Source organism: Chelonia mydas, chromosome 3 (assembly GCF_015237465.2).
Source record: "Chelonia mydas isolate rCheMyd1 chromosome 3, rCheMyd1.pri.v2, whole genome shotgun sequence".
Classification (NCBI taxonomy): Eukaryota; Metazoa; Chordata; order Testudines; family Cheloniidae; genus Chelonia; species Chelonia mydas.
In genome coordinates, this window is record NC_057851.1 from 135,536,028 (window position 1) to 135,559,096 (window position 23,069).

Here is a 23,069-nt window from a genome sequence, read left to right on the forward strand (position 1 = left end):
TCCCCCTCCACAAGTATATTATTACTTTCCCAAAGAAACCTAGAAAAATGTCTTAAGTTCCTGAATGATGAATGCCTAGAATCCCACAGTATTAGTAGTAATACAACATTTGCAAATGTCTGAGAAATAGGTTAAGTGAAAGGACTTGGATTCTCATCTACTAAAAGATGATAGACCCATTATGGATATATATTCAGTCTGTGATACAGCACCTAATTTGCTGTTCAGTTGCAAGCCCTGATCCTGCAAGCTGCTCTGCACGGGTAGATGCTTCCTTCCACATGGAACTAAACTGATTTCAGTGGGACCACTTGCAGGATCAGTTACACAGTTTGGTATTTTTGAAAGTTGCAGTGGAAAAAGACACATCACTTCACCTGGTTTGAATGAGGTATAAATAGAGTTTTGAGATATTTTGCAGTTCTGTATGTCTTTGAAAATCTCAAAGGACTTTGCAAACAATTTTGTAAAGTAGGTAATAGTCATGAAGAAGTAACATCCCCATCAACTGAATTGCAGCAGCTGATCTTATTTACAGCCATAGTGTACATCAGTTTAGCAGCAGAAATGAAGATGAAAAATTCTATCCTATTGAAAATGTCCGAAGAATTAAAATAAGCAGCATGTAACTGCTTGAATTGAAATTTGTTGCGGACCTCATGGGCTGACAGTTCTATACGTATAAACAGTGCTCTCGGTTTCTTTAATGACCACGAGTAGCCATTACCATTACCAAACAAAAGAATACATTAAACAGAGACAGGGTGGATTTGATTTAAATCACTGGTCAGGGAAGACTCAATGTAATCTTGGTTTTCTGCATAAAAGTGCATTCTTGTTGGTTGTTATAACTTTAATACATATTCTTCACAACTCAGAGATAGATGGAGGTTTTCATTTTTAGAAGGTACACACTATACATTTTTAAACAGTGATTTATTTTGAAAACTTTTCAGATTAGTTTTACAGCTATATCAGAAAATGAATGATTGTTTAGTTATTTCGTTTACCAAAGGTAATTGAAGCAGATATATGTGAAGTTGTTGAGAGGTGAACTATCTCCAACACGTTAATCATTAATATTTGGAGGATTTTCTTGCCGTACTGTATTAGGAGGAGAACATCACCAGACGGACATTTAAATTGTTTTATTTAACTAAAACAACAGCGTTAAGTATTTTGGATTTTTTTTCTTCAACAGCAAACCTATTATATTTTAACAAAACAAGCATATGTCCCTCGCGTCTCTCAATTATTTCCAGGCTTTTTCTCCTTGTCCAGATCTGTTCCTCCCCCAACAATCTTCTATTCATTGAACTTTTTGAAACTTTGCAATTTTAGAGAGAGGCAAGGGATTGACTCTGTGTACATGGACAATAGAGCTGAGGTCTGTTGTTTTTCACCTCTATTTATTTATTTAAGACATTTTTGCTGTTAACAAGCATGTTATCTCTGGAGACATAAATCCACAGTTTGAGAATTGCAAAACTAAGCATCTCTGATGGTATCTTCTAGACTGAGCACTGGGTCCCATTGGGTAGATAGAAAGACTAACCTAAATAATCTATATAGAAGCCTGTGGAACCCCATAAAATTGGGTCCCTAATCCTTGAACTATTGGAACTCATTTACAAAACTTTTCTTAAACATTACTCAAATTATATTAAGAAAAGGAGTACTTGTGGCACCTTAGAGACTAACCAGTTTATTTGAGCATGAGCTTTCGTGAGCTACAGCTCACTTCATCGGATGCATAGCATATCTTCTGCAGTTTATGCATAGCAGGTCTTCTGCAGTTTCCACGATATGCTATGCATCCGATGAAGTGAGCTGTAGCTCACGAAAGCTCATGCTCAAATAAACTGGTTAGTCTCTAAGGTGCCACAAGTCCTCCTTTTCTTTTTACGAATACAGACTAACACGGCTGTTACTCTGAAACCTGTCAAATTATATTGTCTCATACTACAGAACTAGAATTTATAATCCCTATTCCATGATGAGATATCTTTGAGCTATAATGTATCTTAATTAAAACTATTTTTAGATAGGTTTATTCCTCAAAAAACATTTTATCAAAAAAATCCAATTTAAATAAAAAAAAATCATTGATTTTTATCCACCCTGAACAGAGCTAAGGTACTATTGATAATTATATTTTTATTATTATACAGTGGAATGTAAAGATTTCAATAACCATTCTAAACCTGTCAAACAGTTGAAAAAGAAATTTCATAATAAAAAAAAGTCTAGGTGATATTTAAAGGCCTTGAAAACACAGAAGACCATATTTTTGAAATTGCCTTGAGATTATCTGAAAACATTTATTGTAGGGTTAAGTAGTTGTCCTGAAGTTGTCAGTCCTAGATAACAGGACATCTATTTCAGTCATGTCTTCTTCACATTTTTGGCCAAGTTAAAGAGACTTGGCGCTCAAACAAGGCCAGCTTAGCGCAAAAAAAAAAAAAAAAAAGTATAGGCATTGTACGAAAAGGGTACATTGAAAATGAAAGGAACATATTTATTGTGTCACAATTGTGTAATTGGATTTTGGTTCATTCTGGAATGACTTTATAAAATATTAGAAATTGTTTTCCCATTTCTTCCCAAGCACTTAGTGGAAGTATCTGTTCTTAGTTAACTTTCAAGTCTGTTCAGAACTCCTTTGATACTTTTATTTAATTGCCATTGTAAATCAACAAACCAGTTTGCTGAGCTTTAAGATAATTTTTAACAGTTCTGTTGAATAATGCTTTATCTTGTGGCTATCATTAGAATCCCCAACACTCTACTTAGGGACTGATCCTGCACATTGTATCCAGCGTAGCTCTTAAGACTATGAACGGTCTTGTTGAACTCAATGAGGTTGTTCATGGTAGTAAGTGTTTGCAGATTCAAGTCCATAATTAGTAACTGAGGCCTTTTCTACCCTGGGGATTTCAGTCAGTAGCCAAACACTGGATTGATTTCAGTCAGTATCTGCACCAGTGTAGCTCCCTATTGTGGATAGCTACATTGCCATTTGTACTAGTGTGGTTAATGTCTGCTTAAAACAGATAAACTGTACTACTGTAAATTGTGGTTTACAGTGGCTCTGCCTGTCTGTCAGGCAGTTCCTGGTAACTACTCACCAAAGGTAGAAATGAGGTTAAATCCTTAATTCAGGCAAAGCCTGAATATATTTCACCCTACTATCTTTGTACAGCGTTAAAATACTGGTTCTGTAAATTAATCTAGATTTGAGTTGCTTTTTCATCAGAAAGGAAAGACTCTTTGTTTTTGATGGCTAATACATGTTGTTGTTCGCAGACCGTGCTAGTAAAAGTATCCATCAACTGAAATATGCCTTGGGGGAAGAAGATCCCACAGTGGGAGAAAGTGAAGTTGCATTTGAGCAGTCCTCCACAAGTAATGATGAGAGTGGGGAAACAGCCTGGCAGGAACTGCAACACAGTCATGCAGGTAAATGTTATTCTGGGGCAGTTAGTCTCAGAACTGCAGAGGAAAATTATTGTATGATTTCCATCAAGTCTGATTGTTAATCAGTAGTTTAATTTTGTTTCTTAGTTAATCAGCTTAAAGCTTTATTGCGAGAGCAAGGAGGACTAGAAAGTGAAGTATCTCCATCAAGGAGGAGGAAGATGTCGTCCTCAGTATGTATTTACTCCTAGTTTCTTCATGTAACTTTGAATGAGTAATAACTTGTCCCAACAGGCATGTTATCTGCTATCCATGAAGAATAAGAGGCTCCAAATCTCCCTAATCATCCTGTGGGGGGTGTTGGCTACTTCTCAGTAGAGAGAGAGTAAGTATTTGTGAGTAATTCTCCTTTGTAAATCTCTTTGAGAACTAAAGATGGGAAAAGCACTATAGGAGCAATTAATTTATTGTGACCACAGTAGAAGAGCCACAAATCTCTTCCTATGGAATCCAGGCCTTCACATTCCCTCAGCAGTACAGATGGCACCCATGTGTGTATTGGCTCCCTCATCTTGGCTGCTCCTTTCTCCACTGGAAGTTAGCGCTTTGTTTTGGAAATGAAGTCTGCGTAGAGTGTTTTGCCAGTGAGGATGGTTCCATAAGGGCAGGTGATGAAGGGATCCTACTTTCCTTTGTGGCTACTTACTGCAGCCTTGAGGTTCTGATGGTGGTGTACCCTTTGCCTTTTGTACAATTGCTCTTTGATCCATGTAACAGCAAACTCTATAGCTCTGCACCAAAATTGTACTGCTTAGGGACACAAAAGAGGTTTGCTGTGGAAATGAGCTTTTTGGTTTAGGAAGATCATGCCCTGTGGAATCTCCTCACATCCATCCCTCTTGCAGTGGAACTGAACTCTGCACTGGGATATATGGAAAGCCTTTCACCTCTATGGGGCCCGTTCAAATCAGTTATTACTATCTGATGCTTGTTCAGTATCAAAGATTAAATGAATTTGGTGATATCGCTCCAGTTCTACCCTCTGACAGCCTCCAGTGACTACCCTACCCTTATGCATGCTAAAAAGTCAAAATAATATAAAAAAAAACCAAAAAAAACCCATTTACTCCTGGAAGTGATCTCTCCATGTCAGGATTGAGGCACGGTGGTAGGATAATGTGTTGAATCCTGCACAAATGCTGCCTGTTGCGTGCCACTGCGTTGTGGATAAATAAAGAACTTCAGTCTTTAGGCTGGTACCTTTCCTAACCATTATATTCACACACAATTACTTTCAACATTTAAAAACATGGATAATGTTTCAATGACTTTTAGTTTCATTTTATTTCTCTCACATAAAAGTCTTGGTATTTCATATGAGTTTTAGTCAAACTTCTTGTTGTGAGCTCAGTATTTTAATCTGCTCCCCAACTTATGTGGCACAGTGTTCATAAAAATAAATAGGAATTTTGCTGTATTAAGTAAGGTTATCTTAAAAAATGCAAACACATTGCTTAATAATATGTATTAGTCCTGTCAAAAGACACGAGAAATGTTCTTAATAAAGAAGTTTCACTGATAACGACAGTTTTATCAGAAATATTAATATTTTCAGTTGTCTTTTCTTCCCTTTGTCAAAGGAGATGATGATTTTGGAAGAAAGTCAAATTATTCACTGAATAGAATTAGATTGAATTGGTGTGCTTTTAGAAAATCTGTAGCTCATCCTTTCCTTTTAGTGAATCCGTTTTTTTGCTGCCATTGAATTCCTGTTAAAGTTTCTCATGTTAGTACTATTTTTCACGTAATGAAGAAAACGATTAAAATGTAGATAGTTCTTCTTCGAGTGCTTGTTCACGTCCATTCCACATTTGGCGTGCGCGCGCTGCGTGCAAGAGCATGGACAACTTTTTCCCTTAGCAGCTCCCGTCGGGCCAGTGGCCCCCCCCCCGAGTGGTGCCACTGCGCCCCGCATGTATACCCCCACTGGCCTGACCCCCTCCAGTTCCTTCTTACTGTCCGTGGCGGCGTTGGAACAACCTCTCTCTCTCTCGTAGAACAGCAGTCCCTTAGCCTTTAGAGTAGCTGTTAGCAGTTCGTTTACATACAGATTGTGAACACTTAAGTGATTAGGTGCTTGGAGGCCTCCAGCACTGGCCCCGGGGGCTCCAAGGCTTGTGCCACGTGCCGCAAACCTGTGCCAGTTACTGACCCCCACGACTCGTGTCTACGTTGCCTTGGGGACGGACATCAAACTGAAAGGTGTAGGATTTGCAAGGCGTTCAAGCCAAGGACAAGGAAAGAAAGAGACTTTCGCCTAAAGCAACTGTTGATGGAGGCCGCATTGCAGCCTCTGGGCCCGGAGTGCCCGATGCCAGCTCAGGCTTCCTCGGTGCATAGTGCCCCAGAGCCGTCGGGAGACCCGGCACCGGCGAAGCACTGTAAACTGTCGGCCCCAGAACACCAGGCTAGGCCCCGGCACCATTCGTCCTCCTCGGTGCGGCCACCGGCGCAGCCTAAAGGAAGGCGTGGTCATTCCCCACACAGGAGGCTGGCGCCTCCCAAGGCACCGATCACCGACAAGAGTGGGAAGGCCACAGTACCGGCGCTGACACAGGTGGTCCCGGCGGCACAAGCCCCACCGAGCCCAGACCTAAGTGAGCTCAGTGCGGATGATGGGCTTGAGGGCCTAACGGATCAGCCCTCTATGCCTGGCACCTTTTGAGGCCGCAAAGGACCTCATCGAGCTGTCAGTGGCGAGCCCTCTCCCATATGGGGAGAACCTTCCGGCACCCATGCCTCGGACGCTGTCGAGGAGTAAGCTGGCAATGGTGTGCCGCTCGAAGACACCGTCCCAGCACCGCTCCTGGAGTTGGTCCCAGTCGAGCTCTGACTCCGCAGACTCACCCAGCGGCCCAAAAGGAGGTTGCGGCACCGGCAGCGGGTCGATGCAAAGAAGCTCCAGGAAGGGCACACCGCTCTCCGGCACCGCCCAGAGACCAGCACCAGGAGGAGTTGAGACAGCCCGCACCAGAGGTCTCCTGCAGGCGGTCCCGGTCCAGGGAATGCTGGTCCCGGTCCCACTCAGCCAGGAGCCACTCATTCTCCCTCCGGTGCAGATAGTTAGTACCGCCATGGCCTTCGCGATCGGTGTCACCGCAGTCCGGCGCCAGCTCTGGCCGCTATAGCTACTCTCACTGGGGCCCGGACAGCAGGGACCCTCAGGGGAGCTGGCAATTTTAATGGGGGCCGCCAGGCCATTAGCCCTTCTGGGCCTATCAGGAGCACCAAGGGGCCCCGTCCAGGGCAAGTTACTCAATGCAGCGGTCCCGCTCCCCTCACCGACGCCAGACAGTGCCGGAGGCAACAGTATCCATGCAGGACGGCGGGCGGCTTCTCTACCCCAACCTGCAGGCACGGCACCTGACGGCGTGGAGGCTCTGTGGCTAAACGCCCTTGAGAGCCGGTGCTCCCTTCCTGTGCAGCAGATTCTGCTTGGCAATAGAAAGCCCTCTACCAGGGCGGCCTATATGGCCAAGTGGAAAAGGTTCTCATGTGAACCCCAACAGGTGCGGCTGGGCCAGGCCCCGATGCAGGCCATTCTGGAGTACCTCCTGCACCTCAAGCAGCAAGGGCTAGCTCCATCCTCACTCAGAGTGCACCTGGCAGCCATCTCTGCCTTCCATCTGGGGTTCTCGGGGGCTCGGTGTTTTCCCACCCAATGGTGGGGTGGTTCCTTAAAGGGTTGGAGAGGGTGTTCCCGTACTCCCGCCCCCAGTCCCTCCATTGAACCTTAACCTGGTCCTTTCTAAACTAATGGGACCTCCTTTTGAGCCCCTCGCTACCTGTTCTCTCCTCCACCTTTCCTGGAAGGTGGCGTTTCTGGTTGCCATTACCTCGGCCAGAAGGGTGTCCGAACTGAGGGCCCTCACCTCTGAGGAGCCATACACAGTATTTCACAAGGACAAGGTGCAGCTCTGGCCGCACCCCAAATTCCTCCCTAGGGTGGTGTCCCAATTCCATCTGGGCCAGGACATTTGTCTGCTGGTGTTCTTCCCGAAACCCCATACGGACCCAAGTCACCGCAGCTTGCACACCTTGGATGTGCGTCGAGCGCTGGCATTCTATTTGGAGCGCACCAAGCCCTTTCGCAAATCCGCGCAGCTGTTTGTGGCTGTGACCGAGAGGTTAAAAGGCCTCCCAGTGTCAGCGCAGCGGATTTCATCTTGGATTACAAGCTGCATCTGGGCGTGCTATGAGCTCACAGGTGTTCTGGCCCCAGCGGTCATGGTCCACTCAACCAGGGCGCAGGCGACTTCCACGGTGTTCCTGGCACAGGTCCCGATCCAGGAGATCGGCAGAGCAGCCACCTGGTCATCAGTGCACACCTTCACGACCCACTGTGCAGTCAACCAGCAGGCCAGAGAGGACGTGGCAGTTGGCAGAGCGGTCCTCCGAGCAGTTGTTCCGTGACTCCTACCCTCCTCCAGAGGTAAGCTTGTAATTCACCTAATGTGGAATGGATGTGAACAAGCACTCGAAGAAGAAAAAACAGTTACTTACTTTCTCGTAACTGTTGTTCTTCGAGATGTGTTGTTCACGTACATTCCACCACCCACCCTCCTACCCCTCTGTCGGAGTCGCCAGCAAGAAGGAACTGGAGGGGGTTGGGCCGGCGGGGGTATATATGCGGGGCGCAGTGGTTTCACTCCGGGGGCCCGCCGGCCTGCTGGGAGCCGCTAAGGGAAAAAGTTTCTGATGCTTGTGCACGTGGCGCGCGCACACCTAATGTGGAATGGACATGAACAACACGTCTCGAAGAACAACAGTTACGAGAAAGTAAGTAACCTTTTTTTTTCCATTTTCAAACACTTTGTTGTGCATTGTTACAGAGATGCAAATGCAGCTATCAAATCAAAGGTATTTATTGTACTTTCACAAAAAATAGTTCATTATCTAGGCTTTTTGAAAAGAGGAGTGAGGAAAGTTAGTTCTGAAACCAATGGCATATTTCAGTTCAGTGATATTTTAATAAGTAGCCTGTCATAAATTTTGTTACAATTTGAGTGTCAATTTTTAAATCTCAGAAATTGGGATTTTATTTGTTAGAGAAGTTAAAGAAAGGTTACTCACCAAAAAAACAAAAACCAACCCCCAAACTTAGAGGCCTTTTAGAAGTCATTATAACTTAGCTCGGGGGTAGGCAACCTATTGAACGCATGCTGATTTTCAGTGGCTCTCTCACTGCCCGGGTCCTGGCACCGGTCTGGGGGGCTTTGCATTTTAATTTAATTTTAAATGAAGCTTCTTAAACATTTTAAAAACCTTATTTACTTTACATACAACAATAGTTTAGTTATATATTAAAGACTTTTATAGAAAGACCTTCTAAAAATGTTAAAATGTATTACTGGCAAGAGAAGCCTTAAATTACAGTGAATAAATGAAGACTCGGCGCACCACTTCTGAAAGGTTGCCGACCCCTGAGTCTTAGCTTGATGAACAGATTTCTTTACATTCTCAGTTAATTTATACTGTACTCTTAAGAATAAGTGCTGTAAGATTAGATTCATATGTAATAATGGAGCCCTAGGATGCATCAGGAGAGGTATTTCCGGTGGAGACAAGGAAGTATTCGTACCGTTACAAGGCACTGGTGAGACCTCGTTTGGAATACTGTGTGTAGTTCTGGTCTCCCATGTTTAAGAAAGATGAATTCAAACTGGAACAAGTGCAGAGCAGGGCTACTAGGATGATCAGAGGAAAGGAAAACCTATCTTTTTTTAGTCTCCTCTCATGAGCTTGGCTTGTTTAGGCTAACCAACAGAAGTCTGAGAGGAGATATGATTGCTCTCTATAAATACATCAGAGGTATAGGAGTTATTTAAGATAAGCACCAATGTGGACACAAGAACAGATGGTTATAAATTGGCCATCAACAAGTTTAGGCTTGAAATTAGGCGAAGGTTTCTTATCAGAAGAGTGAAGTTCTAGAACAGCCTTCCAAGGGGAACAGTGGGTGTGTTAAAAATAATAATAAAAAAAAACACCAACCCCCCACCCCCAACTGGCTTTAAGATTGAGCTTGATAAGCTTATGGGGATGGTATGATGGGACCTCAAAAAATGGTATGTAGCCCATTTGCGACTGCCAGGAGCAAAAATCCCCAACAGTTGGAGTTGGGACACTAGAAGGGGGGGCGGGCTTTGAGTTACCACAGAGCATTCTTTCTCAGGTATCCGCCTGGTGGGTCTTGCCCACATGCTCAGAGTCTAACGGATTGCCATATTTGGTGTGGGAAGGAATTTTCTTCTGGGTCAGATTGGCAGAGACCCTGTGGGGGTTTCGCCTTCCTCTGCAGCATGAATCACTTGCAGGTTTAAACGAGTGTAAATGGTGAGTTCTCTGTAACTTGAAGTCTTTAAACCATGATTCAAGGACTTCCATAAATTGAACCAGAGGTTAGAGATCTATTTACAGAAGGGGGTGGGTGAAGTTCTGTGGCCTGCAACGTGCAGGTCAGACTAGATGATCATGTCGTCTCTTCTGGCCTTAAAGTCTGTTAGAGATGTAATGCCTACTTTGTGTGGACTTCTCAAATGTAACTATCATGCTGTTATGATACCCGCATAATATATATAATACTTGTTCGTATATTCATCCTTCTACAGTGTGTTGGCACACTACTGGACAGAACGTGAGTGAGTGAGTGTGTGTGTGTGATCGTTTCTCCTTGTCGTGAATACTGTGTGTTGTGGATCAGCCCTAATATCTCTCTAAACCAACCACTCAGTTGACGATCAAAAATTGGTTGCCCAGTGGAAGTGGTCTTTTGTAAAGATGGAACAGAATTGGGGATATTTTAGGGTTCTCTTAAGACATTGAGTCCTTTGATAAAGATGGTCTCTAGTATAGGTTTCACTATATTATTACAATAGCATGAATAGTACATCAAAGTTTTTGTACAAGGTATTTTCTTTTAACACTTTGCAAAAATGAATTAAGTATGAATAGAATTCTGTGAGTGGAAACAACTTTCTGTGATACAAAAATTAGAAGAGAAAAGTTCTGATTATAAAATATTTATTATCCTTAATTTACTTATTTTTCCCCCAGAGAACTTCAAATGCTGCAGATCAGAATTTGCCTACTCTTTGTGATCTTGTTCCGATCATTAATGATCAGTCCCAGTACATTCACCACTTAGAAGCTGAAGTGAAGTTTTGCAAGGTATGCAACCTGCTTCACTCATTAAGATCCCACAAGTATCATGCTCATGGAATTTTCATTGAGTTTATTAAGAGTTCTATATGCAAAGTGCTTACAGGCTCAGACCTTGAGGTTCTAAATACTACACAAGCCAAAACTGAAGTAAATACAGTTCAGAATGTACTGTGTCTTCACATACATCATCACATCTGTATAGTTCTTAAAATCCATCTCATCAGGAGCCTTCTTTTCTTGATAAAATGTGTCTGAAATAGACAACTGTCTATCTACTTATTTAAATGAAACAGTTGTATAACTTTTCCCACTCAAATAACCATTTAACCAGCATTAAGGTGCAAATTAGACTGTTACCAAACATGCTTATTATGCCTATGACAGGGTTAAAAAAGAACAAGTCTTTTGCTAATATCTTAAGAAATATATATGCATGAATATACAGTATATGCAAAAATTTTACATGAAACTTTTTGTTACTGAAAAAGGCAAATTTGGAACAACCAAAACATTTCACAAATTTGTGTTGAATTGGTGCAACTGGTGATTATTATTTTTTTGTTTTTGGCCAAAATGGTTTTTAAAAAAAAATTAGAAATGTCAAAACAAACACAGTTTTTTAAAATTATCAAAACAAAACATTTCAATTTTGGATGGGCTACATTCACCAGGAGATTTAGGCCACATTCACAAAAATAGATGTGGAGGTGGTGGGTGGGAATTGACTCAAGTTAAAATCCCCACTTTGTACAAAATGTTTGAATAGTCATTGGGTCAGAGAGAGAGTGAGAGAGAGACGATAGGCCAGTGGTTAGGGAACTCACCTGGGACACCTTGGTTCCAGTCTCTGCTCCAATTAATATATAAGTGTTTATACCAAGTAGAACAGCTTCGACAGGAGAGTTTGAGAGAGGCCCACCCCAGAATAGCCCCATAGCCTGGTGGTTAGTTTACTCACCTGGAAAGAAGTAACCTGGGCTCAAATCCCTGCTCCAGAGCAGCAATTCAAACCTGGGTTTTCCATGTCTCAGGTGAGAACCCTCACCACTGGGCTATTAGATATAAGAGGGGACGTTGCTGCCTCCTCTGTTTTTTTGTGACTGTAGCCATTCATTTCCTTTGCTGTTATTAAAAATATCTGAAGCTGTTCATTTTGGGCTGAGTGAAACATTTTGTTTGATCTGAAAAAGTATTTTGGTTCGACCCAAACTGAACCTTTTTCAATTTTTTGGAACTGCAAGCAAATAAAAAAAATCAGTTATTTATGCAATTCTGCTTGTGACATCAAGATGTATTTAAATAGTCATAGCTGTATCTAGGAGTTGTCTATGTACAGGATTTGTATTCGGTTTCCTAGGAGGAGTTGTCTGGGATGAAAGATCGGATACGAGTAGTTGTGCTTGAAAATGAGAAACTCCACGAGGAAATGAAATCTCTAACTGTAGAGCAGACGTTGAGAGAACAAACTCTTTTGGATGCTTCAGTAAGTTTGATATTTTTTTATTAAGGGTCGGTAAACTGATTCATTTAAAATAAAAACCGTCCAAACTGTCACTCTGTTCTCAAACTAAACCTTAGCCAAACCTTTATGAAAATTTGAAAAATGCTGGATTAGAGATTCTAACATTACTATCTTCTTCCCAGAGGGCAACTACATTAAATTCTGCACAGATTCTTCCATTCGTGGATTTTAACAGTAACATTCAGTATTTTTCTTTATTTCGCAATGGTTAATATTTTTACTTAAACAGCTATTGTGATTAAATTCTGAAGCATTACCATTGTATTTCAGGCAAATGCTCGGAACTCCTGGACTGTAGGAGGTGATGATTCTTATTTATGTCAACCTGTGAAGTCCTCACCATCACATAATAAAGAACAGGTCTTGGCCACAACAGCCACTGCAGAAACAGAAAAATGGCAGTTAGAATTGGTTGGTATTGAAATAATTTCTTTGCGGTGTCATATCATGGCTAAAGATTTTAGCGCTTCTCTTTCTTGGTGGCATTTTTTTAGGATTAATTTCCTGAGAGTTTTGGAGGAGGAGATTTGATTGATTGAACCCCTAGTCTCTGAGGTCAATATCTATCCCTTGAAGCGCATGTTCTTAGTGTCCTAAGATAATTAATTTTATTGTCCCTTTAGACAGTGGTGATAGGTAGGCTGTTTTGTGTAAATCTCAGCATGTCAAGGTGGAGCTGGGGTAGACAGCACATGTCTGGTATAGTGCGGCAGTATAGAGCGTTGTGGAGATTCTACACAATACTGATGGCTGTAGGCAGCTGAGAGCTGGCTACCGTAACTTAGGCAGTCGTCTGGTACTGTGGGTCGCTGCAGTCTCCGGAGCAGCCCAACATCCAGACGGTGCTAAAGTGGCTTCATCTCTTCTTAATCCCCATCCCTTGGGTTACAATTTCTGTGTTGTGCCTCTCAGAGATGCAGCACAGAAGACCCACAGTATCTTGGAGATAATCCATTTGGGAGAGTCCTCACCCTGACATCTCAACTTGACAATGTATTTTTCACTTCCTAACCTCAACTGGTGGTGGTGTATTGCTGTCACTGCTATTTACTTCATTCTACTTAACAGTTGTGGTGAGTGAAGCAATCTCTGAGTGTGTGTGTGTATGAACTATGTAGTTTTAAAGGAGATTTGAGTGCTTCAAGATTATTATTCCTAATCACTCATTTATGACAAGAAAATACTATATATAAAAGATTATTTTCACTGGTGCCTCTGTCTGCAGAGCCAGAAATCTTTGTGATGACATCTAAGCTCCCAGCATCTTAAATCCTGTGACAGTTCAAGTCTCCGTAGTAGTTGCCTCTTTTCTTTCTTCTTATTTGCCCATTTGTGACATTTTTGTGTATTGGTTGATCATTCATGGTGAAAGAAACGAGAGATTCTGTGTAAGGGATTGCTATAGCCCCACATCACCATGCCGTTTAACCACTGCTAGTACATTTGAAGCTATTTAACCACTGCAGGTACATCTTTTTCATGTTCAGCTTTTTAGAAAGCAATAGGACTAAATACTGAATAACTCATGTTGTGGTAATGAGAGAGTTTACCAGGTTCTTCATAATGGCCCCAAATCGTCTCTATTTAGGAGTATTTCTGTTGACTTCTGTGGGAGCAAAGGCAGGCCTGTCATAGGGTGACTGGCCCCTTTAAGGGAAAATGGGGTCTCAGCTCTAAACTTGACAAGATCAGGTCACTTTCCCAGGCGGGTAATAATGGATGAGAACATGTGATTAACTCAGGCCAGGCATGGTGAGCTAAGGTAGGAAGGGACAAACTCCTGGGGAAGGGCAGTTTAATTGGGTGCTAAGACGGGGGAGTGTCAGGACAGAAGTCCTGGGAAGGTGTATCTGGCCTGAGATGAGTGCTGCAGGTAATAAAGGGACTGTCTGAACTGAACCCTGCTTCGGAGTCTCCTGAGTCAGAGAGACACTGAAATAGGGTTGGGGCCTGGAGGGCTAGTGTGTGGAAGGACTAAAAAAAATTGACCCTAGAAGGGGAGTGTTTTTAATTACCAGTGGATTATGGAGTTTTTTACGGGGCCCTGAATAGAAGGGGAAATGAAGGCAGGCTGCTGCCCCAGGCCACAAACAAGCACTTTGACGGTGGCTCACCCTGTTATGAGGCCCAATTGGTCAGATCATCAACCTGTATAAACCATAGTAGCTCAACTGAAATCAATGGCTCTGTGGCATTTTACACTAGCTTAGGATATGGCTCGATGTGTAGAAATAAGTAAGCATCAGTGTGAGAGTTCATTATCTAGGCTTTTTGAAAAGAAGAGTGTCAAGGTTCCTTCCCCACTCTGAACTCTAGGGTACAGATGTGGGGACCTGCATGAAAACCTCCTAAGCTTGCTTTTACCAGCTTAGGTTAAAACTTCCCCAAGGTATAACCTATTTTACCCTTGGACTTGGACTTCCACTGCCACCACCAAACTTTATCTGGGTTCCTGAAAAAACGTAGTTTGGAAACGTCTTTCCCCCCAAAATCCTCCCAACCCTTGCACCCCACTTCCTGGGGAAGGTTTGGTAAAAATCCTCACCAATTTGCATAGGTGACCACAGACCCAAACCCTTGGATCTGAGAACAATGAAAAAGCTTTCAGTTTTCTTACAGGAAGACTTTTAATAGAAGTAAAAAAAAGAATCACCTCTGTAAAATCAGGATGGTGAATACCTTACAGGGTAATTAGATTCAAAACACAGAGAATCCCTCTAGGTAAAACCTTAAGTTACAAAAAAGACACACAGACAGGAATATTCATTCTATTCAGCACAGCTATTTTCTCAGCCATTTAAAGAAATCATAATCTAACACATACCTAGCTAGATTACTTACTAAGTTCTAAGACTCCATTCCTTTTCTGTCCCCGGCAAAAGCATCACACAGACAGACACAGACCCTTTGTTTTTTCTCCCTCCTCCCAGCTTTTGAAAGTATCTTGTCTCCTCATTGGTCATTTTGGTCAGGTGCCAGCGAGGTTACCTTTAGCTTCTTAACCCTTTACAGGTGAGAGGATTTTTCCTCTGGCCAGGAGGGATTTTAAAGGTGTTTACCCTTCCCTTTATATTTATGACAAAGAGTAAGGAAAGTTAGTTTTGAAACCAATGGTTTGGGTTGAAAATTTTTGATCTTAGCAAATTTTTGGATTTATCTATAAAGCGCTAAGAGGAGATAATTGTGAGGAAAGAGGAAGACTCATACCATTTTCTTTCATCTTTTTTTAAAGGAGAAACTAAAACTTCTTTATCAAGAAAGGATTGATACACTTGAAGCTCAAGTACGGTCTCTAAGGTAAATTGAAATGGCCATTTTTTTCTTTAAATAATTTGTAAAAAACACAAGTGTCTTCAATGGTTTGCACTCTTGTTGAAAATGAAATTTAAAAAAGTAATCAGGCACATGTGACAATTAAACATTTACATTTTCTAATATAAACAATTCTTTCTGAAATATAATTAAAAACATGATTTTAAAGCAAGTTAATTACATGACACTTATGGAAAAGATTTGTCAAATTTAATAAGGATAAAGCCAATATTAAAAAATCATATAGAGATTTACTAGAGAATAAGGTCCTTTCTTTAGACTTTTGTAGCATAGTTCTCTTGAAGAAATAAAACTCTGTTCAAATTTTGTAAGCTGATCAAAAAAAAAATGTGTAGAAAAGTTATACATTTTCTGTTAAATTCGATAGGGCTATCCCATAATAGAAATGTTATGCCACAAGTTTCAGATCTTAAATGGATTGTGTCAATTAACTTAATCCACAAAATTAAAATGTGGTCTCTTTAGAAAGCGTCTTACTGATAAAGAGGCTAAATTTAAATATACACCCTGCAATGCTGGAAACCTGAATGTAGGACACAGGAAAGGGACCTTCTCAGTCATTAAGTCCAGGCACCTGCTATAGAAAAGCTTGATAAATTTATGAACGGGGCTACCTATCTTAGAACTAGTTAGGGCGTTTGCCCCGCTACTGCTGTTGTGGGGGGCTGTTCAAGAACCTCACACTTCCGATGGTCAGAAATCGTCCTCTAATGGCCAGTTTATACCCACTTTTTGTTTCACACCATTGTCTTTTAGCTTAAACAGCTTTTATCCCTCCTTGTTGGTTACCCCCCAATGTATTTATAGAGAATAATCCTATTTACTGTCAGCCTTCTTTTTGCTAGGCTAAACAAATAAAGCTCTTCCAGTTCCTCTCATCACATAGGTCCTTCGTTTCCCTGATCATCCTGGTAGTCCTTATCTGCCTCTGCTCCAGTTTGAATTAATCTTTCTTGAAGATGGGTAACCAGAATTGTATACAGTATTCCAGATGAGTTCGTATCAGTGCCTTGTACAATGGCATTAATACTTCTCTATCTCTACTGGAAACAACTCACCTAATACATCCTAGGATCAGATTTTTTTTTTCATGACTGAATCACATTAGTGGCTCATAATCATCCTGTGATTGACTAATACATCCCCAGGTCTGTCTTCTCCTCTGTTGTTTCCAAGCGATGAGCCCCCCAGCTTATAGCAGAAATGCTTATTAGTCATTAAGTGCATGACCTTAGTACAGTACTATTAAATTTCACCACATTCTATTACTCCTCCTCCAGGAGTACGAGTAGTATGCATCCAATTCTTCCTGTATAGTATTCTGATCCTCCTCTATATTGACGATGCCTCCCAACTTTGCGTAATCAGCAAATTTAATTAGTAGACTCCTTTCTGTGCCAAGGTCATTAATCGAAAATATTGAATCAGATCAGTCCCAAGACCGATCCTTGAGGGAACTACACTAGTAACATTCGTCCAGCCCAATAGTTCTCCTTTTCAGCACAATCCTTTGTCATTTCCACTTTAGCCAGTTCCTTGTTCACCTTACAATTCTTGTAGTAATCCCCATATTCTCCATCTTAAATGATGATTGAATAATAAACGTAACAGCTAGTTGAGCTAGTACAGTGAATGATCTTGAAGTGCAAAACATGCACAAACACCAGAATCAAAGATAAATCTGTTTTCAAATTCTTTGAAAGCTTCAGCCAGTGGAGAATGCAGCCACCTGCTTAATGATGATTCTCACTGGGGACTTGATCTTGCAAGGTGCTGAGGACACTGACCCTGCTTCAGCGAAGCACACAAACGTTTGCTTAACTGTATGTATATGAGTAGTTGCATTGAATTCAATGGGGCAGTTCAAATACTTAAAGTTAAGCATGAGCCTAAGTGCTTTGCTGGATCAGAGTCAGAGTGCTCAGCACCTTGTGGCCTCAGGTCCAGGGATCATATGGCACCTTTCTCCTGTATTGGCACTTGTTGCAGATTAATTTCTAGGGGTGAGGCACAGGCGTGGAGGTGGTGACTGCGCCACAGAGGAGAATAAAGAATAGCATATAGTCGCTGGCCTTCAGTGCAAGTGCGCACAGATTGACTGGGTCCCCCTTTGCATACTGGGATGTCCTTACTGTTGATGGGCTATGCACCTTGTCCCTCTAGTTATAACAGCTTTCTAGTTATTAAAATAAATGTAGAAACATTTATTTATTGCTTATAACAACATCTTCTCTTAATTCTAGGAAAGACTTATCTGAATCTGAGAAGAATTGTGAAGATCTAAAAGGAAGATTAAAGCACCAAGATTCACTTATTGCAACAACTAATTCCAACAGAGTTGGTGGTCTTTGTCTGAAATGCGCACAACATGAGGCTGTTCTTTCTCAGACTCATTCCAATGTCCACATGCAGACCATTGAAAGGTTAACAAAGTAGGTTCATGGACATTTACTTTGTAATTAAAAGCTTGATTGCTTCTAATAGGGAATGCTAATTTTAATAGTGGTTTATTTTTAACATTTAACACAATAATACAGTATTTCCCAAAAATTGTGTGGTGGTTTTTTTTTTCTTCTTCTTCTTCTGTGTTCACGTTGTAGTGCTGTAGGAAAATTCTGTTGGGCGTTCTGCTTAAAAATCAGTGGCAAATATAGGGTCAAATTCTGACCCTACAGAAGTTCCTAGGAGTTCTGCCTTTTGACTTCAATGGGAACAAGATTTCAATGGTGTTTTCTAACTATGATGTACAGTACCTGCAGATAGGTTTCCTTCAGGTGTTGTTTTAATACTCCATGCAACAGTTCTTTTTGATCTGTTTACAAGAATCTTCGGGAGCTGTAGAAAAGTTGAGCTATAAAAAACAAAGCGTGTGCATGGCATTTTTTTTTGGTCTTGTCTGTGTAAATAATATTGCAGGTCTGCTTTTTGCTGGTTTGTACTTTTAACCTGTCACTAGTCCAGGACTTAATATTTTGCTTCCTGCACCTCAAACTAGTGTACTTTTAAGGAAGTAATTCCATACCTGGGTAAAAAGAAGGCAGCATTTTTATGGCAGTCTTTAAAAGAACAATTTGCAACTATTTCTCTTTCTTTAATTAGGTTTAAATAATAAAAAAATCTGTTCAAGATGCTAGGCACTCTAACATAATTTATAATACCACAAAATACTTGTTTAAAGAGGAACTCAGGTAGCTAACCAGTCATCTACAAAAATCTCTTTTCCTCCCCTCCATCAATCTGGGAAACATAAGCAGAGTATAAATAATACACTGTTGTCTTCCTGAGTTTGTGAATAGCTTGAAACAAGATATGTGGGCTGATCCATTTATCTCAATGAGTTGTTACCTCTGAAACTTAGAGGTGACAATTTTAAGTCTGCGGACCAGATTCTTGGGTGATATAAATCGGCGTTGTTCCATTGAAATCTTGTCCAACAAAATTGACTGGTGCACTGCTTTGCAGAAATATTTCAGCAGAAATATTTAGGCTAGGATTTTAAGAAACTAAAGGAAGCCTAAGTGCCCAAATCTCACTGAAAAAAATCAGTCAAATTTGAGCACCGAACTCTCTTAGGCACCTTTGAAAAGATCAGTGTTTGCTACTGTGATTATTCCACGATCCAAACTGCCTCCTAATCTTCCGAGGTGTCAGAAGAGCCAGCTGTCAAAACCTGTAGCTGCGCCTAAGACTTCTTCTGTATATTAGCAATATAAAGCTCTTATTCATATAAAAAACTGAAAATGTGGAGATGATAACCTACATTTCTTTCTTTAAATAAAGAAGTGATGGAGATACGGAATCCAGAAATCTTTTAGCAGAATTTAGGTCCAATTTGCTGCAGAGTACAAATGGCTTTAGATATATATTAGTTATCTGTGATACTAATATGATTCAGTGCAGTTTTCCTTTAAATATAATGCAGAAAAATGTATTCTTAATGATTCATTATCAGTATTGTCCCATTTTGCCTTGCCCATGTTTTTTCTGAAGCTTGTCATTGACCTTGTACTTTCCTTTGTTTAAAAAAAAAAAGTCATACTTGTACTATTTAGCTTGGATAAATTCCTGACATGAACCCTGCCATCATTATTGGCAGCTTCACTAACAACCCACTGCTTTTAAGGACAGGAGGTCATCCTACACATTATGCTTTAGTATGTGCTGAGCTGGCGCTACTGTCTTTAAAACTTAATACATATTAATGCAGATTTTTGTCTTACTTTACTTATGACACTGCTTTTTTCAGTCCATTAATGTTCTATGTTTCTTGTCTCTGTATTTTTTTGTTCATGCAGAGAAAGAGATGACTTAATGGGTGCACTTGTTTCAGTAAGAAGGAACCTGAGTGAGATGCAACAAAGGGAATCTAGTGCTTATGAACAAGTGAAACAAGCTGTGCAAATGACAGAAGAAGCCAATTTAGAAAAAATGAAGGTAAATTTAGTAAGACGATGGTATAGTTCTTCAGTATTCTTAACTGTCTTAAATGTTAATTAGATTTGTTTCCGCATCAAGACAATAAGGCCCCTAAGCTGTAAAACACTATTTCATGCCCAAATCATGTAGCTGTCTTGAAGTAAAGGCTCATTTAAAGTGTTTGATATGATGATGGTCTTCCTAAGACCGTTTAAGAGAAATAGCATGATCCTGGAGAGGAAACATTCTTAACGATCTGACCACAGAACTTGACTTTTTGAGTTCTAATTCAGGTTCTTAGACTGATATGCATTGTGGCCTCAGGCAAATAACTTAATCTCTCTGGGTATGTCTACACTGTAATAACATTTCTGCGACTGGCCTGGGTCAGCTGACTTGGGCTCATGGAGATCGGGTTGCGGGACTAAAAATTGCAGCATAGATGTTTGGTCTGGACCCCAGGTTCTGAGACCTTTGTGTCTGGGCATTAATTGTTTTAAAATGCACATAACTGTGTGAAGATGTAAAATGATATATAAAAGTGATGTATGTGTTTGGGCACTGTAAAATTATTATGGTAAAATCAAATGTTTGATCTAGTGCTTAGGTTAAAACTAATTACTTTATATAGGTGTCAGCTTCAATTGATGTAGATTAAATTATCTTGATATGTAGTGCCATCTACTGTGTAATTAGTGAATTACTACTAAATCAGAATATTTTAATTAAGAAAGGACAAGATTAACATAATGCTCCCACTGGGCATCAGTTGCTGGTATTATTTATGGGACATTATAAAAGTGCATGTTTTCTTAAAAAAGAATATTACCATAAAACTAGTTTCAGAGTTAATAGTCGGAAATGATGATGGGAGAGGGAAATACCACACATACTGAATCACTAGAGATGTTTAAAGAAATAAAGCCCTCATTAACTAACAATCATTAACTGTTAGTAACCAGGATCCAGACTTCCAAAGTTATCTACATGCCTGAAGATGGAGTTAGGCACCAAGGTGCTTTTGAAAATTCCACTAGGTGTGTATCTGCATCTTTAGTGCCTAAATACCTTAGTATCAGATTTTCAAAGTTGTTAATATATGTGTAGCAGGAATCAGTGACAGTCATTCATCAGTATGTGTAATGCCCTACTAGAGATCTAAACTGTTTATCAGTTTTGTTCCCTGCTCACAGAATTAAAATTTTACATGGATTATTGGTTTCCTTATTTGTGCATCTACAATATCATCTGTGATACATTATTCCCAGAGTTGCAATTGCATGTCTGTGGTTCTCAAACTATGGAGCGGGCTTCCCAAGGGAGACGCAGGAATGTGTCAAGGGAGGCGCGAGCTGTGTGTTTTAAGAGCTCTGGCTGTCAACCCCAGGAGACTGATGCTCATGAAGAAGGGAAATGCACACCCGGAAGGTGGGGATAGAGGGGACAGCTGGAGCCCCGCCACGTGGTCTGTCCTTCCACACTCTCCTTCACCGGGAGAAGTAGCTAGGGCTCCGGCTCTCCTTCCACCCCACCCCAATCCCTCACCTGGAGGCGGCAGGGTTCCAACTGTCAGTCCTGGGGTGGCGGCAGCAGCGCAGAAGTAAGGGTGGAAATGGGCCGCTAAGTCTGCTGTGAAAAGAGATATTAACAAATATCACTTTTCATGTTGCCACCCTTCTGTGCTCCTCCTGGCGTGGTGCTGCTTTCAGAGCTGGGCACCTTCTCCACTCTGCCTTCAGAGCTGGGTGGTGGCATATGTACTTGCGGGGGAAGGGGGATGAACGACTACAGGCACAAAGAAGGGGGGCCTTATCAAATAGGTTTGAGAACCACTGATGTATGTTAATGACCGGCTTCTGCCAAAGAGCGCAGAACATTGTTTTTGCTCCAACCACATATAAGATGACAAAAGTTAATTTTTCCTTGGCTTTATTTTCTGTCTGAAAATTTGCTTTTTATTTTAGTATCAAAATACAGAATATGTTCTCTACCAGATCATATTCAATTTAACATAGGTCAGAAATGTGGACTGTTTTGGTTAGGGCTGTCGATTAATTGCAGTTAACTCATGCGATAAACTTAAAAATTAAGCGGGATAAAAAAATTAGTCAGTTTTAATCACACTGTTAAACAATAGAATACAAATAGATATTTATTAAATATTTTAGATGTTTTTTCTACATTTTCATATATATTCTGTGGTGTAATTGAAATCAGTGTATATTTTTGATTATAAATATTTTCACTGTAAAAATGATAAAAGAAAGTGTTTTTCAATTCTACTCATACAAGTACAAGCAATTTCTTTGTTGCGAAAGTGCAACTTACAAATGTAGATTTCTTTTTGTTACATAACTGGACTTAGAAACAAAGCAACATAAAACTTCAGAGCCTACAAGTCCACTCAGTCCTACTTCTTGCTCAGCCAATCCCCAAGACAAACAAGTTTGTTTACATTTACTGGAGATAATGCTGCCCTCTTCTTATTTACGACGTCACCAGAAAGTGAGAACAGGCATTTGCATGGCACTTTTGTAGCTTGCATTGCAAGGTATTTGTGCCAGATATGCTAAACATTTGTATGACCCTTCATGCTTCGGCCACCATTCCAGAGGACATGCTTCCATGATTATGACGCTCATTTAAAAAAAATAATGCATTCATTAAATTTGTGACTGAACTCGGGGAGAGAATTGTATGTCCCCTACTCTGTTTTACTTACATTCTGCCATATATTTCATGTTATAGCGGTCTCGGATGATGATCCAGCCCATCTTGTTCATTTTAAGAACACTTTTACTGCAGATCTGAGACAATGCAAAGAAGATACCCATGTGAGATTTCTAAAGATAGCTACAGCACTCGACCCAAGTGATTTAAGAATCTGAAGTGCCTTCCAAAATCTGAGGGGGACGAGGTGTGGAGCATGTTTTCAGATGTCTTAAAAGAGCAACGCTCCGTTGCAGAAACTACAGAACCTGAAGAAAATCAACCTTCTGCTGGTGACATCTGACTCAGATAATGAAAATGATCATGCATTCGTCTGCACTGCTTTGGATTGTTATCGAGCAGAACCCATCATCAGCATGGACGCGTCCCATGGAATGGTGCTTGAAGCATCAAGGGATATATGAATCTTTAGTGCATCTGGCATGTA

The 23,069-nt window shown here is 40.8% G+C and overlaps 1 protein-coding gene across 15 annotated transcripts in view; it reads left to right on the plus strand.

The window, feature by feature from the left end:
* Window positions 1-23,069, plus strand: part of SDCCAG8 (SHH signaling and ciliogenesis regulator SDCCAG8) — a 160,426-nt gene that overhangs the window by 12,539 nt on the left and 124,818 nt on the right. For 13 of the 15 annotated variants that reach the window (XR_006289727.1, XR_005224810.2, XM_037895332.2 and 10 more), the window contains 8 exons: window positions 3,307-3,459; window positions 3,565-3,650; window positions 10,534-10,647; window positions 11,999-12,124; window positions 12,434-12,574; window positions 15,396-15,460; window positions 17,740-17,928; window positions 19,792-19,930. Coding sequence is in view for 13 of the 15 variants with exons in the window: in XM_037895332.2 (XP_037751260.1) it covers window positions 3,307-3,459; window positions 3,565-3,650; window positions 10,534-10,647; window positions 11,999-12,124; window positions 12,434-12,574; window positions 15,396-15,460; window positions 17,740-17,928; window positions 19,792-19,930 (1,013 nt within the window). In the remaining 2 variants the exon portion in view is untranslated. Of the gene's footprint in view, window positions 1-3,306; window positions 3,460-3,564; window positions 3,651-3,711; window positions 3,803-10,533; window positions 10,648-11,998; window positions 12,125-12,433; window positions 12,575-15,395; window positions 15,461-17,739; window positions 17,929-19,791; window positions 19,931-23,069 lie in introns of those variants that run through there. The other 2 variants (XM_037895337.2, XM_043543348.1) reach the window with 2 other exon arrangements.